The 19738-nt window shown below is 44.6% G+C and overlaps 1 protein-coding gene across 1 annotated transcript; it reads right to left on the bottom strand.

The window, feature by feature from the left end:
- Window positions 1–8272: 8272 nt before the first annotated feature.
- LOC115457487 (zona pellucida sperm-binding protein 3-like) lies at window positions 8273–19665 on the bottom strand. Its single transcript, XM_030186910.1, has 9 exons — window positions 19255–19665; window positions 15462–15580; window positions 15277–15380; window positions 14257–14434; window positions 13013–13133; window positions 12839–12927; window positions 11619–11764; window positions 10837–10938; window positions 8273–8407 (listed from the first exon to the last, which is right to left on the bottom strand). Exons 1-9 carry the CDS (start codon window positions 19624–19626, stop codon window positions 8298–8300), a joined length of 1341 nt encoding a protein of 446 aa, XP_030042770.1. The 5' UTR covers window positions 19627–19665; the 3' UTR covers window positions 8273–8297.
- Window positions 19666–19738: the final 73 nt, after the last annotated feature.

The following is a 19738-nucleotide window of genomic DNA, read 5'->3' as shown; positions in this document are numbered from 1 at the left end:
CACCAGCCAAAGCTTTCTTTATTTAGAAGACTAGTTAAAGGCAGTAGTACATTACCCACGACCAGGGGTGGATTGACAGTGATCTAGGCCCTTGGGCACTAAGCGTCATGGGCCCCTAAACCCAGTGGCGTAGCCAAGGGTGGGCTCAGGCCCACCCAGTAGCACCACACATATGATTGTAGCGATATATAGCATACGTCCACTTCTGCCATGCCCTGAAAAATTAAAACCTTGCCTCCCACGAAAGTTCCTACGGCCCCGAAAATCCCCTCTATGGCTAGACCTGCCCCTGTCACTCATGTAAAACACATAATTGTGGCCTATTTCGCCATCGTCAAGGTCTGAGCAATAAGGATAATTCTGACAGTATGGGCTACCGTGTTTATCATTACCAGAATCGGCAGCTGGAAGGGAATTAGATTTATTTTCTTCAATCTGTTTTATTTGAAGGGACATTAAATGGGTCTGTAGTTTCTGCAAGTCTTTAGTTTGTTTCGGGCTGTTTTTCAAGTAGGTTCTACAATGATGTAAGATATGTTCTTTCATCTCATGATGTGGCTGGCAGGGATCCCCAAGCCTCACCAGTCGAAAACTCCCAACAACTGGCCCTCCTGTGTACCTTGTAAATAGCAGATCTTTGCCTGCAATGAGCAGCGACTGATACATACTGCTTGCACCAGCCGCACCACAGCCCTCTCTGATGTATTCCTACCTATGCGGAAACAGGAAGTTGCATCAGAGGGAAAGGCTGGGGGCCAACATGAGCAGTGTGTATTAGTTGCTGCTCGCTGCAGGCCAAGATCTGCTATTTAAAAGGTGTGCGGGGAGGGGGGGGGATGTTAGAGAGACCATATGGCATGCAGGCGAGAGAGGGAGAAACCAAATTACTTATGGGACGGGTGGGGTTCTTCTGTCCACTCATCTTGGGCCCGGGCCCACCCAAAATTGGGTGTCCGGCTTCGCCCCTGCCTAAACCACCTATCAAAAATGATTAAAGTAGATGGAACCTAGGAGAGAGGGTGGGCTTCCCTACACTGCTGTGGACTCTTGGGTGCTGTCCTAATTGTCCATCCCTGCCCACAACACGGCATGGCTCCCGCAAGTCTGTATTCAACAGTACATCAGGCTGTTTGGCTTTTTATATGCTTTTAACAATGGAGGAACAGCCATGATTTTAATTAAATTAGAAAGGCTCCTTTCTTTCTCGCAAAGGAGTACAGAACCCCAAACGCCCCTTTTAACTTGGGGTTAGAGCAGGGGTCCTCAACCCAGTCCTCCACAGGACCTCCACAATGATTAGGTATGAGATAAACTCACATGCAATTTTATTTCATCCACATGAATTATGGAGATCCTGAAAGCTTGACAGCTAGGTGTGGCCTAACTGGTTTGAGCAGCCCTGGCCTAGAGGCTATTCTCTCAACTATTTCTGCCTCACAAGTTAACCCTTGCTTTATCTATCGCCACTGGGGCCCCAACTTCACAGTTGCATAACTCATGTTTTTCTCTATCCCCATCATGAATTTCAGACTAGAGAATGATGTGGGCACAAAGCTTGTCCCCGTCCCTACGAGCTCTGTCGGATCCCATCCACACAAGCCTCGAGCAGTTCTGATTTTAGATATCATTTTATTAAAGTGTAAAAAGAAGCAATATTCTGTATAACTGTCCTTTATAAATCCCAAACAACACAGAACAAGGATCAACAATATCCCTGGCTCCCTTCACAAATATCCCCTCTACTATCAGGAAGACTGAACAAGCTAAATTACTACAGAATGCTTCATAGAAAATTCATGCTAACAGAATACCTCAGTCACACACACACACAGAACACAAATGCCAAATAATCACTGACCAAAAAGGATAAACAAATTAACCTAAAACCACAAGAAGCCACACCACAGAAATAGGAAGATATGCATTTCCCTCCATAGCCCAAGTACAAATACTTGTATATACTATGTAAACCACTTTGAATGTAGTTGCAAAAACCACATAAGGGCAGTATATCAAGTCCCATTAACAAGATTCCAGGCACAATCTCAAAGAGTAGCAACATTCCATGTAGAACCCCAAGGAATACCAAGATTCCAGAATCCTGAGGAGTAGCCTAGTGGTTAGTGCAGCAGACTTTAATCCTGGAGAACTGGGTTCAATTCCCACTGCAGCTCCTTGTGACTCTGGACAAGTCACTTAACCCTCCATTGCCCCAGGTACAAATAAGTACCTGTATATACTATGTAAACTGCTTTGAATGTAGTTGCAAAAAACACAGAAAGGCAGTATATCAAGTCCCATTATCAAGATTCCAGGCACAATCTCAAAGAGTAGCAACATTCCATGTAGAACCCCAAAGAATAGCAAGATTCTGGAATCCTGAGGAGTAGCCTAGTGGTTCATGTAGCGGACTTCAATCCTGGGGAACTAGGTTTAATTCCCACTGCTGCTCCTTGTGACTCTGCACAAGTCACTTAACCCTCCATTGCCCCAGGTACAAATAAGTACCTGTATATACTATGTAAACCACTTTGAATGTAGTGGCAAAAACCACAAAAAGGCAGTGTATCAAGTCCTATCCTCAACCTCTCTCTCTCCACTGCAACTGTCCCTGACATCTTCAAGCATGCTGTAGTCACACCACTCCTCAAAAAACCTTCACTAGACCCTACCTGTCCCTCCAACTACCGCCCCATTTCCCTCCTGCCCTTCCTCTCCAAGATACTTGAACGCGCCGTTCACAGCCGTTGCCTTGATTTTCTCTCCTCTCATGCCATCCTCGATCCGCTTCAATCCGGCTTTCGCCCTCTACACTCGACGGAAACGGCACTATCTAAAGTCTGTAATGACCTGTTCCTTGCCAAATCCAAAGGTCATTACTCCATCCTCATCCTCCTTGACCTATCCGCCGCTTTTGACCCTGTCAATCACAACTTACTTCTTGCCACACTGTCCTCATTTGGGTTCCAGGGCTCCGTCTTTTCCTGGTTCTCCTCTTATCTCTCCCACCGTACCTTCAGAGTACATTCTCATGGATCTTCCTCCACCCCCATCCCGCTCTCTGTTGGAGTTCCTCAGGGATCTGTCCTTGGACCCCTTCTTTTTTCAATCTACACCTCTTCCCTGGGCTCAGACCAGCATTTCCTGGGAAGCAGCAAGCCATTACATCTAGAAATACAGCAAGAGCCACCACAGGCCAGGCAGCCTGGGAATGGGGTGACAAATGAGCTGCTGGGGACACCTATGCTAAAAAAAAAAAAGCTGCTTCCTTTGACAGCTCTACACGAGACCCCCACCCAGTACCTGAGCCCTTCTGCAACAAGGGCTGCTGTCAAATATTCTTTCACAGAACCAGCCTCCCACCCACAAGGAGTCTTCAAAAGAATTTCAGTGGATGACCAGGTTCTAGTCTTTGGAAGTTATAGAAATAGGATTATGCTAATTATCCTTCCCCCACCAGTATTAATGGCCACTTATACACTTCACACTCTTACATTTAAGCTAGAGAAGTAGCCACCGTCTTAACTAAAGGGGAATATGCCAGCTCTTGAAATCTTTGGAGAGGCATAATTGACTTGGCAGGTGCTTGATGCTAGCATGTATGTGGGAGACAGGATGCAAAGAGACAGCAGGAAATGTTCAAGTTGTGCACACTTACTTTTGGCCTTTCCACCTACAAAGGGAAACTGTATGCCCCATTAACACTCCACGGGCTGTAGGCCAAGACTCCTGGAAGATTTGGGCTGGCTATAGGCACAGGTAGGGTTACCATATTTGCGGAGACAGAAAAAAATAAAAATGGTTGCTACCTTTGCTAAAGAAATATTTATTTGTAATTAAGTAAACACACATCAAAGTAACTGTACAGCAGTAGACATTCTACATTTTGAGAACTTCTGGATTTGAGTTCGACTGAGCCTAAGCGTACTTATATGAGCGCATATCTCTTTGTCTGGCTTCTGTAATATGTATGAAAGTTTTTGATTAAAATTGTGTTGCACGAACAAAATTCCTTGGACGATTCAACCAGCAGGGGAGCAGACAGGTGATCGGCAATGTCTTTTTCTCTCCTTAGCACCCCCCATAGGTCCAGACTGACTAATAAGCCAGAGATGGTTTCTCTCATTATGTGGGTAGGTGTGGTGGTCATAGGTACACAAAAGAAAAAGAGGACAGTTCCCTACAAATTCCTGTAAGACATAGCAGAAGATGTCCTCTTAAAAGAGGACATATGGTAACCCTATGCACAGGTAAATGGGGAAGTTAAGTGAATGCCCTCAAGCCCCTCTGAGCACTCAATATTTGGAAGGTGTCTTCTACAGGAGGATGTTCCTCAGCGGTGGAATATTAGGCTTGTGAAGACATGCAAAACAAAAGGGCTCAGACCTACGGTACAGCTGATCCCCCTCTCCCCAAACAGCACCTCTCCTATGCAAGGGGGGGGGGGGCTGGAGCATATTGATAAGATTTTAAAAAAGGAGACCAAATACCAGCAAGGGCAGTAGTAGAGAAACAAAGCTATAGAACAGCAATGGTTCTGGAGGTAAACCCATACCGGTTTTCAGGGTATCTACGAGAGAAATTTGCGTGTACTGCCTCCATTGCATGCAAATCTCTCATGAATATTCATTGTGGATATCCTGGAAACTGGTGTGGCTCCAGGACCAGGTTTGGGACCCACTGCGTAATCTTCTACGGCAGAGTCCATTATCAAAACAGTACTACTTAGGTAAACAGAGCAATGGGAGGTATCCTAAGGAACTTGACATCACTGTCTGACCTCTTCAGTGCTTCTTTAGAGTCTAGGGTGGAAAGTACTGGGCAGTAACCTGTATGGCAAGTAAATTAATAGATGCCTGTAACACTGAAGATAGTGAGTTTCCTGGAAGCCAATGGATGGCAGGACCCAAGGGAAAACACGTTTACTAGAGGTAGAACCAAAAAGGAGATAAACACACTGCCATCAGGTGCAGGGATATGACCACAGTTTGCCCGAGGTAGGCCTTGGTCAGACAAAATTAATTTGTGCGACTGGGTAAGCAGACAGATTTCAGCATTTGCCATGGTTCTACATCTAACTTACATGCATGCGTGCGCTTAGGATTGGAACAAAGTAGAGGCTGGCTAAAGGACGATCCCAACACAGGTGGTGGTGCTTTAAGATGCTTTAGTCGCTGCTTGGAGGAGTGGCCTAGTGGTTAGGGTGGTGGACTTTGGTCCTGGGGAACTGAGTTCGATTCCCACTGCAGGCACTGGCAGCTCCTTGTGACTCTGGGCAAGTCACTTAACCCCCCCTTGCCCCATGTAAGCCGCATTGAGCCTGCCATGAGTGGGAAAGCGCAGGGTACAAATGTAACAAAAATAAAATAGATACTACTGGAGATTCTACATGGAATGTTGCTACTGTTGGAGATTCTACATGGAATGTTGCTATTCCACTAGCAACATTCCATGTAGAAGGCTGCGCAGGCTTCTGTTTGTGAGTATGTGCAGGACGTCAGACTCACAGAAGCAGAAGCCTGCGCGGCCACATTGGTGATCTGCAAGGGCCGACTTCTAGTGGAATAGCAACATTCCATGTAGAATCTCAAATAGTAGCAACAGTGGAGGAGTGGCCTAGTGGTTAGGGTGGTGGACTTTGGTCCTGGGGAATTGAGTTGGATTCCCACTTCAGGCACAGGCAGCTCCTTGTGACTCTGGGCAAGTCACTTAACCCTCCATTGCCCCATGTAAGCTGCATTGAGCCTGCCATGAGTGGGAAAGCGCGGGGTACAAATGTAACAAAACAAAGGACTTGACAGTCTGTTTCAGCATTAATGCCTGCCTCAGGGGTCACAATACACTGCCACGCCCAGCTGCTTCTTCAGTATTTTTTTCCTGACTCAATCACCCCGTGACTTTCTTGGTGTCCATTTGTGAATGCTATTGTGACCCCTGAGGCAGGCTCTCGTTAACGCTGAACCACAGACCGTGTCAGGTCCTTTGTGTCCAAGCAACAAATAAAGCACCTTTTAAAGCAGCACCTCTTGCATCAAGATTGTCCTTTAACCAACTTCTACTCCTTTGTTCCTGGACTTGGTTAGAAACTGTGGCAGGAGAAAGTTTACACTGAAGAGGCCAGTAGCAGTTGTGTGCTGCAAGGACCAAATTCATGATATGGTTCTTGGACTTTTTGTAAGATACTGTCAAAGGGCAGACTAGCTGGTAGGGTTTGCATCTTTGGAGGCATTTAAAGATACACCTCCAATGGTGCCGATAACAAGGGAACTACTGAAGCTTGAGGATGGTCTTGATTTGATACCAATAAAATTGCAGGGTCATGCATTTGGTCTACAAAAACTGAAGGGAACCGTACAGGGGTTGAAGTACCTCCATGTAGGATCATGGGATGAGCTTAATGTGGTCAAACAGAAAAGGCACCAGCAAAGCCAGGAGAATGGTTGGGTGCCTAGGGGAAGCAATAGCTAGTAGGAAAAGGGGTGGTGATCAGGGCCTTATAGAGGCTGTGTACAATTGTGTGTCAAAGAGTGAAAATAGTCCAGAGGGTGGCTACTAAAATGGTCAATCTTTCATAGATGAGGTGTAGATACACAAACAAAAAGTCTTTCAATTGACAGGAAGCTTTGGCATGAGCACAGAGGATAAAAGGTGAAGAGGGATAGATGCAGGAGTAATCTAAGGAAATATGTATAAAACAAACAATTGTGGCTCTGTGGAACATCCTCACACTAGGAACAAAAAGCTTGGGACACACAAAAGACTTCTATGGGAGAGGAAGGGATAGTAGATGGCCAATTTGAAGGATCAAGTCATTAGCATAGCTGGGTTTTTGTGTGGGGGGAAGGTTCTTTGAATAACTTCAGCCATTGCTTAGGCCCTGGAATGATCAGTATACAGCTACCTTGACAATCCGCCAGGAATGTAACTTGGCCATGGGATAGTGGTCTTGACAATGTATTGAGGAATAAATTAGTAGTCTATAGGATTTCCTTCAGCAAGTATAACTCAGCCATTGCAGCATAAGACCGAGGCAGGGCTAGACTTGTGTACCATCAACTAGATCCCTAGAGCTTAATAGGAAGTGTGGTTTCATTAAGAGAAATACTGAAGTGCCTCAGGAAACATGTGCAGCCTGCCTTCTAGGCTAGCATATACAATATAGGGCCGCCGAGAGGAGGGCGGGGGGACAAAATTCCCTGGGCCCGCAATCCCCAGTCTCACCCGTCCACCCTCGGCTCTGTCGACAGCCGCTCTGTCTGCCACCAGGGCCCCTGCATTCAAATTGGCAGCGCCTCACCTCTGTATGCAAGTGCAGTGGCAGATCACCTCCCTTCGGGCCTTCCCTCTGTGTCCTGCCCTCATCTAAATGTAACTTCCTGTTTCCATGAGGGCAGGATGGCCCAAAGGGAGGCGATCTGCCACTGCGCTTTCACATGGCGGCGAGGCGCTGCCAATTTAAATGCAGGGGCAGGCAGGTGGAGACCAGGGACTGCGGCACCCTCGCCCCGGCCCTCATGCAATACATCTAGCCAAGTAGTCATAATGCAGTATGGACCCAATTAGTACTTTCCAGGTACTAAGGCCCCATTCAGAGCCAGATATTTGCCCATCCTCCCTCAAATTTCTGAGCTGCAGATACTAGGGTAGCTTAACTAGTTTAAGTGGACAAAAAGCTAAAGAACTTGTGACATCTCCAAAAAGCCCCCCCCCCCCACCATGTCCAGGTTTTAACATGCATCAAGTGGCCACGGCCGTACAGGGGAAATCTAGTACGAGCAGGCTTCAGATAGCGGGTCTGATTTGATACATGTGCTGTACTTTTTAACTTGTTCCCTTACTGCATAGACAGACAAAAATATGTAGCCCAGCTAGCTGCAGCTCATGTAATGTTTCACTCTTCCTTTTAGGCTCTAGGAGAGAGTCAACAATCTTGTGGATAGGCAGACTGGCCATAACTACTATATTTGTACCCCGCGCTTTCCCACTCATGGCAGGCTCAATGCAGCTTACATATACAGGTACTTATTTGTAACTAGGGCAATGGAGGGTTAAGTGACGTTGCCCAGAGTCACAAGGAGCTGTGCCTGAAGTGGGAATCTAACTCAGTTCCCCAGGACCAGAGTCCACCACCCTAACCACTAGGCCACTCCTCCTACTAAGCTTTCCCTCTGCCAGAAAGCCTACCCCATTTTGCTCACTTACTATTCCGGAGGCTTTAGTGGATCCCAATTAAAGGGGGAAGGTCCTGACAGGATGAACAAGACACCAAGAATCATTTTTCTCTTTTATTGTACAAATTAGAATTTACATTTCTTGTGGAGAAAAGCTATGCCAAAAGCAGCAGACAGTGCCAAAGCAAGTGAGGCCATGACCAGTCCCACCACCAGCCAAGGATTCTCCACCACACCTGTCAAGACAAAGAACAATGTTATCGTCTACTAGACTGTAGATATCCTACTGGTCCAGATAACCCAATATGTACAGGGGCAATGCCATAACCGAGTGCCTCCTGAGCACCCCCCCTACCCCAATACCATGCAGTGAACTGTTCAGGTACCCAGATTATGCCCAACATCTTAGAACAATCTGCTATTTGTCATTTTAGGTGCCCAGTTACACAACTGACTCGAGGTAACTGCCATATCCAATGCAGAAATGAGGTGGACAACTTGGCAGCCCTGCTGTGTCCTACCCATGTAAATGCTCCCCGCCCCCTCTCTTAAGGGCTATGCTGCTTATGCACACTATTCAGAACACTGGTGCTTTGCTACCCCCCCCCCCCCCACACTTTTTTTTTTTTCTTCACTTGGTTTAGTGAAATTGTGACTTAAGAGGTCCTACACAGATTTCAGCATCTTTTCACCTCTTTAGGTTTGGACTTAAGTGGCAACCATTTTACAACCCACTCGTACTAGTGGGGACATATATACCAGTCAGAACTGGCCCTTAGTGTGTTAACTGCTATATTTCTTTGAAGGGGTGGGACTTAAAGGTCATCCAGTTTGATAGTGTGTTATCTGAAGGCACTTGACAAAGTACCTTATATTCCTCAGGAATCATATCAGTGGCATAGCCACTTAAGGCTCAGGCCCACCCAACAGCAGCACACATTTAGTGGTAGCTGGTGGGGATCCCAAGCTCCGCCAGCTGAAGACCTTCTCCTGATGGCGCTGAAAACATTGCTCTCCACTTCAGAAGTCCTAAGCTGCCGACAGTGGCACCTGTGCATGCTCCTGCTGCAGGCTGCCAAGGTAGAGAGCAGTGTTTCTGCCAGCTGAGATTTTTTTTTTTTTTTTTTTTTTTAAGTTGGTGGGAGACGGGGGAGAACACCGTGTCCACCCACGTCTTTGTCTAGGCCCACCCAAAATCTGTCTGGCTATGCCCAAGTCATAGGCTAGGAGATAATGTCCTATTGTGGATTAAGAACAGGTTAAAGACAAGACACAGTAGGGTTAAAAATGGTCAGTTTGTTCAGTGGAGAAGGGTAGACGGTTGTGTTCCCAAGGGGTCTCTGCTAGGACTACTGCTTTTTACATGTAGTAATGATCTAGAGATGGGAACCAGTGAAGTAATTCAAATTTGCTGATTAGAAAGTTAAGTCACAAGAGGACCTTAACTATAGCTACATGATGGAAGGTTCCAGATTAGTCATTACATTGCGTGTGCAGTGGTGGCTAAAAGCAAGTAGAATTAGGAAAGGAACAGAGATAAAAATAAGATTATGCCTTTGTCATCATGCCATGGTGTGACTACACCTTAAAATAGTGTGCAATTTGGTTACTGCCAAAAAAAAAAAAAGGTACAGAGAAGGGCAATGAAAAAAAGTGATAAAGTAGATGGGACAACTTCCCTATGAGGAAGTGTTGAGTGGCTAGGGCTCTTCAGCTTGAAGACAGCCGAGGGGGGGGGGGGGGGGGGTCCACACCAAATCAGTATTTAAAGACTGGGAAGATTTAAAGAAGTAATTCAGAAGGACCTGGAGACTCAAAGCTACTAAGTAAATTTAAGACAAAAAGAACTTCAGTGTAATTGAGAATTTGTTGCCAGAGAATGTGGTAAAAGCAGTTATCAAAACCTTTTAAACCCTAAGAGTCAGAGAGAAAAAAAAAAAAAAAAAAAGTCTAAGCCATTAAGAGATTTGGGGAAAAATTCTAGCAAAAAAAAAAGCACAAAAATCTGTTTTTACTCTTGGTACATGCTATTGAGAGAGACATGGGGAAGCTACTGCTTGCCCTAGGATTGGTATCATGGAATGTTGCTACTAATGGGTTTCTGCCATCTGGCTTGGCAGCTTGGAAAACAGAATACTGGGCTAGATGGACCATAGGTCTGACCTAATATGGTCACTCATGTTCTAGAGTGGCCACTATTGGAAACAGGATACTGGAATTGGACCTTTGGTATGTCCCACTATGGCAAGGTTTTATGTTCTTAACTTGCAGAGAATAGTAGTGGCCTGACTTTACTATCCAAAGTAACTGAGCAGACTCCAATTCCCCTCCCCACTCCTTCCCAAATAGGCCTAAAGACTGCTACAGTGAGGGCCTCTACCACATCCGCAAGTAGCAAATGGTTAGACCTTAACCCTTTACAGCACCAGTACTTGTCAATACTCTGTCCCCTCTGACCTACTACCAGAAGTTGTCAATCTGCATGTTAAAGTTTAGGCTGTTCAAGCTTCCATGAGCTCAAGATGGTAGCTTTGTTTGCATGGAGGGGCCATGGTAAAAAGTCACCCCACTTTCTTGGGTGCCCAGGTTACATGTTTTATTCTATGCCTGCATCAAGGAAAATCCTATTCAGGCACGAGCCATTTCCTATAGTTCAAAGACTTACCACTGGGTCTTGTCCTCAGGACTGCGTAAGACTGATCCAAGGCATCTTGTTTCAGAATAGTGATAGGCCTCAGCTGGACAGCAGCTACTGATTCTGACACTTCTATATTAGAAAGAAGTTCCAACACAACTTAATGAAGATGGCAGGTCATTGTCCTGAGGCTAGACTAAGTAGGCTACAAATCCCACTTTGTTTTTAATAGTAGGTTCCTATTTTAGTGTGGCTACACGAATTGAGTAGTTGCTAGGCCGTGAACTAGGGTTTTTGGCAAGACAATGGGAGGCTTAAGACCATTACTATAAGGCAGAATTGACCTGCTTCAAAGAGTCACTTCCATAGCTAGGATTAGGAATCGATACACCAAGTCGACTGCACTTACCTCTTAAGGCAGTGGTTCCCAAACCTGGTCCTGGAAGCACTCCAGCCAGTCAGGTTTTCAGGATATGTACAATATTCACATGCAGTGGAGGCAGTACGTGCAAATCTCATGAATATTCATTGCGGATATCCCGATAACCCAACTAGCTGGGGTGCCTCTAGGACCAGGTTTGGGAAACACTGCTCTGAAGGTTGCTACAGATTCACATTGAAAGTGGTATTTAACATGTTTAGAACATTTGAAGGAAATCAGCTGTTCTAGACCCATTTCTGCTGGGTAATGGAAGTAGGCAGTATGCAGTCAAGGAGACATGAACCCAATATAGTAGTATTGGCAATATTTGACAACCACTGAACCAAGTCTCATGCAGGCACATAGCAACGCATAGAATTGCAATACTCACCAGGAAGGTACGTTACAGATCTCTTCCCAACCCGCCTGGGTACTGGGAAGAAAGGCCTCATACCCCTAGGCAACCCTTCAGGAACGCCACAGTTCTCGGTCTTACAACAGTTACAGATGGTACTGGGACCTTCCACTGCAGACCACCTGGGAGGCAAATTCGCTTCAGTTTAGATTTCTGAAGGCAGCAAACCTTTCCTAACACTGCTCCAGAAAAAAAAAAAATCTAAAACTAGATGTCCTTGTAGTACAGGAACTTTATTGAAACATTGAATGACTTGACACAAGTCATGTTTGGGCCACAACAACAAAAAAAAAAAAAGCAAGTTAAAAAGCAATACTAAAAAATAAAAAAATAAAAAAAAAAGTATGACAATTACAGATATATGATGTAAATAGCAACAGGAAATTTATCAATCCACACTCCTAGAAAATGAAAAGTGAACCAAGATGCCAACATAAGGCACTAAATACTTTGATCTTTAAAGCATTAAAAAAAAAGGGCACCTTTCATAATCTGAATAGTCTAAATAGGAAAATCTATATTACTGGGTTACAAACTATTAAAATGAATGGAAGTGATAAAAAGGGGAGCTAAAAACTAAGAAAGCAGAGTGAAGATCAAAAATACCCGTCTACTGTTAACTAATAGTGGAGGAGTGGCCTAGTGGTTAGGGTGGTGGACTTTGGTCCTGGGGAACTGAGGAACTGAGTTCGATTCGCGGCACAGGCAGCTCCTTGTGACTCTGGGCAAGTCACTTAACCCTCCATTGCCCGCCGCTTTGAGCCTGCCATGAGTGGGAAAGCGCGGGGTACAAATGTAACAAAAAACCCACTAATGTTTATCTAGCTTCGAATAATGATCTAAACCAATGCTACCAATATAAAAAGTAGCAAAGTATTTCTATGCTTCATGATATATGTTCACTTTTATTAGAGACAAGGATTTATTGTTTAGCACCTTATCTTGTTTACGTTTTCCAATTGGCAACTCCTTCACTTAATTTTCTAGGAGCTTGTGGATTAAAATACATCGATTCCTCTTCCTAGTTACATTATATGCATGTCAACTGTCATACCAATATTTCTTATTGCTGATTTTTAGACTCCCGAGGCCATTGTGGCTGAAACATGACTTGTATCGAGTCATTTGATGTTTCAATAGTTTCTGCACTACTTGGACATAGAACATCCCTTGCAAATCGAAGCTGGACTACTCACATGGTGCTGGTGTTGAAGGAACAAGCCTTATGCAAGGGATCTGGTATCTGATCAGCTGCTGCAGCCCTCAAAGTGCAAGTGATATAGATCTGGGGGAAGGAGAGATATGGGAATTAGAGAAAAAAAAAGGGGGGGGATTTAGCTCACACCAAGCAAAAAGCGAAGAGACCTTACCAAGGATTTTGTATCTCCAGCAAATCTGAAGGCATCAACTGTGAACTGGAGCTTTTCTGGCTGGGTACGTGGTGACCTGAAGGTGGAGGAAGAGTCCAACTGCTTCCCATCCACCAGACATCTAAGGAGACATAGGTTATAAGTTTAGACAGTTACAAGATACCACTCAGTTTGTGAACACAAACTGGAGTTTAGGTGGTAAATGAAATACCATGTAGTAGCTATAACTAAAATCCATGCAGTTAACTAGTTTGCCCATCCACAACCATAACTCTCCCTCAGAGTTTCTACTTCTCATGCCTCAGGTTCAAAACCACTGCTCATCTGCCTCTACCACCTGGTCTGTGAAAGTTACTTTGACTCTAGATTGACCTTAGGGCCAGGATCAGATACCCTGTATTAGCTCCCCCCAGACCTAGGGCAGTCATTGTCCATTTATTTATATGCCATGGCTTCTAGAACTCCTGCAATGGGCCTCAGAGTTGTTAGCCATTAATTAGCAGCTTTAACTGCCCCCCCCCCCCCCAAGCCTTACAGCATCATCAGCCAACAGAAGCCTTGACCGAGCCAATACCCTTCACATGGTAGCATATAGTACTTGCCAGCTGAGCCTGTGGGCTAGTTTAGACCAGTAATATTGCTGAAAGCCTGCTTAGGGTAAATTAACTGCATGTTGCAGTATCCTATCACGATGCCCTAGTCAAAAAAAGCAAGCAGGAGACTAGGTTGTGTGTAAATACCGTCTCCCAGGGCTAGCAGGAAGACAGTCTGGACCCAAGGCAAAAGTTTGAAACCCCCCTCCTCCCCACTATTCTGAAGAGCAGTGCCTAAATAGAAAGGCCAGGACATTTTTGGAGGGTTTCCGAGTACCAGCACCTTTTCCATTGTCTGCTAAAATTGACCCATGGTTCCCAAATTTTAATGGAAGCTCTACACACCAATTCTGCCTTGTCAGAGTCTGTGACTGGGTTGCAGGGGGTCTGGCTATTGTGCAGCAGACCCCTCAGTGGTCACCCCATCCCTGAAGGGTAGCCTGGCCATTTGAGTACTGGCACCTTTTTTTTGCTAGAAAGGCTACCAATTTAAAGCCCCCCCCCCCCCCCAAATGACATGTAAAAAAAGATCCACCCCCATTTGCTTATATGGCACTGAACTTTAGAAAATGTTACTCAGACAAGCAGTGGATTAACATGCATCTAGGTCTCTCCTAGTACTCAACTAGAAGTAGAGACATGGCCCCTTACCCATAGAAATCCACTATATTATATCTGGGACTCGAGTCCTCATCGGGAGATAGCGTAGCCACACAGCTATCAACAAATATGGTCATGGGCACATGGTCTCCAGGACTGACAGAAGCTTCAATGTGGAGTTCGTCACCCAGGTGGAACACGGTAGAAGTTCTCTCAGCAGTCCAGTTATCTACAAATGTATAGGTACAGTTAAGCAGGACTACTACTAAGCATTTCTATAGCGCTACAAGGCGTACGCAGCGCTGCACAAACATAGAAGAAAGACAGTCCCTGCTCAAAGAGCTTACAATCTAATAGACAAAAATAAAGTAAGCAAATTAAATCAATTAATGTGGACGGGAAGGAAGAGAGGAGGGTAGGTGGAGGCGAGTGGTTACGAGTCAAAAGCAATGTTAAAGAGGTGGGCTTTCAGTCTAGATTTAAAGGTGGCCAAGGATGGGGCAAGACGTAGGGGCTCAGGAAGTTTAATCCAGGCGTAGGGTAGCGAGACAGAAGGCTGTTCAAGCTATACCACCATTCTAAGTGAATCAGCATTCATAAATTCATTTTTAGATGTATAATTGATAACGTGAGAGGGGAGGGGGAAGGCTTATGCCGCAACTGATTCAAGCATGAATTTATAATGCCTTCTGACAGACTAATCGGCCAAAAAAAAAAATAAAAATCCCTCACACTAAAATGTAGTTCCAAATCAAAATTTCTAATCATCCAGCAAAAAAAAACAAAAAAAACAAAACCCTTAGTACCCACTGCTTTAGTATTTTTGGAACTTTTAAACATTGCTAAGGGTGTTTGGCTGATGATTGGTCCAAGTCAGAAGGTGCTGTAAAGTATTCATACTTGAAACCACAGTTTGTGTAGCCTTTGACTGCTGAATCCTTTTCTCTTTAAAAAGATTTTAATTTATGAATGCAGAGATTCGTTTAGAATAATGTTTATATCACACAAGCATATTAATATGCTGAGCTTTCAGTGAGAAACTGTTGGTTTGCATTCAGCTATACCACCTACCATTCATTAGAAGTAGTGAAAAGTCCAGTTTCTCTTCCGCAAAGATTGTAGATCCGAAGGGAACCCATGTTGGGTTGATAGCCTTGCTGCTCACGTTGCCGGTCCTATAGGAGGGTGAAAACCCAAGAGTTGTCAGAACATGAGCAGTTCTCGAAATAGGATGTGGGGTTAGTTCCTTTGCTCACCTTGGGTAAGTACACTGAACAGGAATGACAGCTGGATTACTCCTGACAATAACTTGGCTGCCTGAAGGGACTGGGTTGTACGACAGATGTGTGCTGTATATCAGTGACTCTGGTGTCATCTTAAAAAAAAAAAACAAAAAAAACAAGTTGTCAGTTCTGCAATATTAAGCTTTTTAAAAAAAAGGGATCTAGATTGACAGCTACCACCAAGGTATTTTGAGAACACCCTTAGTTATGAACTGAACCAGCATCCTCGGAAAACTTTCCCTGCCATAACCTGTATTTCCAAAAAAATTATCACTTTATACTCTTAATGCAGTCTAAAGGAAAGGGTGCAGAGTCTTGGAGTAGCTGTACAAGTGCCCCGTTACTTCCTCAAAATTGCTTTGAATAGTACTCCGGGTTGCCCACACACTAGTCCAAGTAAAACTGTTGGCTTTTGTTAGGAAGCAGTCCCCCCTCCCCCCAAATAAAGGGATTAACTGGCTTGTTGTAAGTTTGCATTTAAGCCAGTTCATAGGGCATTGGACAACTTGACTCCAGATCTTACGGCGTCTCTAAGAGCAGCCACCTTTCAAGACGGGCTCCTTGGTTACCTCACACTAGTCCTCGTTTTCAGCTGCATCCCACAGTGGGATTTATCCCAGTTTTACCCATTGGGATCAGGGCTGCAGATCTAACAGGATAAGACTGGCAGGAATTCAGTAGTGGTTTAAAGTCTTCCTCCTTGAACAGAGGGACTTTGTTAAACCTACAGAGCTTCCATCTACCTGGGTAAAGGGGCTTAAAGTTAAATCTTGACTGGGACAGTGGCTATTTGCATTGAAAGCAGCTGCTGAGGGGCCTGTTCAACTAAGCAGGTCACTTAGGGCAGCCAAAAAAAAAACAAACTAAACCTAGTCAAGGTAAAATAAGTCCAGACAACTACACAAACTCAAAGAAGCAAGAGGTATTTGAACAGCAGTTGGGGTGTGTGTGTGTGGGGGGGGGGGGGGGTCATTTTCAATTAGCATATTTACCCAGATTCTGGGATGGGTGGTGTTGGTATGATCATGATTTGGATGGGCACCTAACAAAGCTGGTCTGCCTACAGTGCCCACTGTCCCTGGCACCACCCCTGGTTTGTTGTCCCCCCCCCAGGTCACTTCCTAGTTTGCCTGATGGTTAACCAGACCCCAATGAATGCTGCCCCTGGTAACAGCAGATTAGGCTGTGCGCACGATGCCTAAAGACAGACTCCAAAGCCAGCAGCTCATCTCCTCAGAGGGCTCCGATTGTGAGGAATGGTAGAGGGAGATGTGCCTCCTGTCATTCTGCAGGGACCAGCAAATCCCATAGAAGGGCCAGATTATGGGACCCTTCCAAGGGAGCTTTGTGGGTGTTTTTTTTTTTTTTTTTTTTTTTTTTTTTTAAGTGCCCCAGATGTTTTCTAGAACTGACCAGTGAAGATTCTACAGCTAGAACCTTCACCTGTTCAAAAGAAGGATATGCTTCCCAATTGTACAACACCTGCCATATTGTATGTATGGTACTGAAAAAGAAGACCCAGATTTAATTCTTGTAAATTATGATCGCACCTGTGCTTATTTTGACAATGCTAAAGGCTGTCCTTCCCAGTCAGCCATCTCACATGGCTCAAGCATATACCGCCAGTAAAGGGAGTCATCTTAATGTTCAATAGGCCCCATTTAAAGAACTAATCAGATCCACAAGTTTAGGAGAAAAAGCCAGGTTATTGTAGCATCCGGCTGACTTCTGACCAATTTCTGGGCCAGTCTCACCTTCCCCCCTACGTTAATGCAATACTATCATCTAGCTTTAAATTAGATTGACTGCCTTGAAGTGGAATGGTATTTGTATTTCAGCTTTTGAGTTGCTAAATTAAAAAAATAAAAACAAATTCCCAGCTTCTTAGCACATCCCTACCCCAGTTGAGAAACCATAATGAAGAAAGTTAGCCGACTTGTTTGTACTGGAGAATCTGGGTTTGATATGCGAGATCAACTGAGGTATTGAAGGCTATGGACCTCTTAAGAATGCTAAAATGGGATGAAGTGAGTTGGGTTTTCTTGTTCTACTGTTTGCTTTTGTTTATCCTGTGCTTTTTCCCCCCTGATTGTTCTATGTCCTTTTTGTATTGCTGTGTTCCCCCCCCCCCCCCCCCCATAAGAACTTGTTGAATTATATAAAAAAAGAAAATAAATGGATAATGGAGCATGTCCTAGTGATTTATCAATGTTATATTAAAAGTATTATAAACATTTAAAAGTTGTCATCTTGGTAAAGGTAGGATAGGCAGACTAGTCACCTAGGATAGTTGAGCTCCTGCAACCAAAGCAAGTCCAGGCCTGAAGTAGTCACACTTATCGCACAAACGAATACAGGTAGCCTGTTTACTCAGCTAAGACAAGTTGTCTTATTTGCTCACGGTGAGTTATTCAGGTACACTAGGTACTTCGCCCTGGAGGACTTCCAGTCTTAAGTTTGTACCTTTGGCAACGAAGGGCACAATGACTTGTTTAAGAGCACAGGAACCGCAGCATGATAGGAGCAGGGAAACCAATTATGCATTTTATAGATCATTCCCATTAATGATCATAATTAGCTGAAAGTTTTGAAGTGGGGTATGCAAGGATGAAAGGTGCCAGTACTCAAATGCCAGGCCACCCTTCAGGGGTGGGGTGATCACTGAGGGACCCCACCCCACACTACCTAGGCCCCCTGCAACCAGTCACAGAATCTATGACAAGGCAGAATTGGTGTGTAGAGCCTGAGCTCTCATTAAAACTTGGGGTCCATGGGTCAATTTTAGCAGACAATGGAAAAGGTACCAATACTCAGTAGCCCCTCAAAAAAAAGCCTCGACTGAATCATCAGTTTAAAAAAATGGTAGGCTAGATTTAAACAAGCCTTCCTTACCCTTATTAGAAATGAGCCCTACTCCCTGTATTAGTATGTTGAGACTCAACGTCCCAAGGAGTCTGGAGCAGATGCTTCTGGTTCCTAATTCCTACAGACAACTTACTTGACTAATGATGCATTCCAGGATAGCACACTTCCAACATGGTAATCACTGTGCCATCTTAAGGTGTAAAGATGGATTGTTCCAGAAACTTGTTTCAAGGATAAAGCTAAGAACACTCAGCTGCTTTGAATCTTTTCTACATATTTGTTATTTCTTTGTGTTTGAAGACATATGTATTTTAAAGGGTGTTTTATTAAGCATGATCTACCTTGAACTGGTACACCAGCTGCTATGTATTAATTGGAGTCCTAAATTGATATAACAGCTAACACTGCTCATATCCCAGGAGAACTCAGTAGCTTACTATGGGTCAGTAATATTGTATACCTGCAAGACCCCCTCCCCAGATTAAAAATACCAAGTTTTTCAGAGTTGTTTTACAGCTTGTGTACACATTTTAGTATCTTAAGTTAAGGCCATCAACAAGAGACTTTACTACAGCCCATAGATAATTCTGTTCTAGAGACAGGGAGTGGAGGAATGGCCTAGTGGTTAGAGCACTGGTCTTGACAGTCAACCCTCCATGGATTGTGAGCCCCCTGGGGTCAGGGAAATATCTAGCCTTGAGCTACTACTGAAAAAGGTGCAAAGAAAATCCAAACAACTTAAAAGAGAGAGCAATAAGCCAAGCTACCTTCCACACATCCCCTATAGCCAGTTTAGGATCTTAAAAGTCAACACTAGGTCTCTGTGCAGGCTAAGCAATATAGGCTACTGAAACACCATGAGATACATTGAGTATATTTACAGAAAGAAGATCTATGTTACCTGTAAGATGCTGCCACACTCATGAAGTCCAACCTCAAAGGTGACCGTTTCTCCTGTCCCAGAGATTGTAGGCCTGCAGGAAGCTGGACCCAGGCTGAGATCTGTAGCTTTGATCAGCAGCCCTGTGCCAAACAGATCCCTCCTTACTATTATCACTATCTTAGCCTCTTTACACTGAACTGTGACAGGGTGCGGCCTCCCATCTAGGGGCCGACTAGGACCGAGCCAGGGGACATGAACACCATGAGGTCTGTGCTCAGAAGGAGTACCTGCTAATGAGTCCCTCTGCAGAGAACCCATGGAACCAGCACAGGTTAGATCAGTGATCAACCACAACAGGCTCAAAAACCCCAACTTCCTCCTAAACCCCATCCTAATTCCTGCAGCCTCAGCACACAGGGAACTACCCCTGCTCAGGCTCCTTTATACACCCCTCCCTCTGCCCAACACCTGGAACCAATTCCCACTTGGATCAAGTAATGGA

The sequence above is a fragment of the Microcaecilia unicolor genome, chromosome 14 (assembly GCF_901765095.1).
Source record: "Microcaecilia unicolor chromosome 14, aMicUni1.1, whole genome shotgun sequence".
Classification (NCBI taxonomy): Eukaryota; Metazoa; Chordata; class Amphibia; order Gymnophiona; family Siphonopidae; genus Microcaecilia; species Microcaecilia unicolor.
This window is presented reverse-complemented; position numbering and strand designations above follow the sequence as displayed.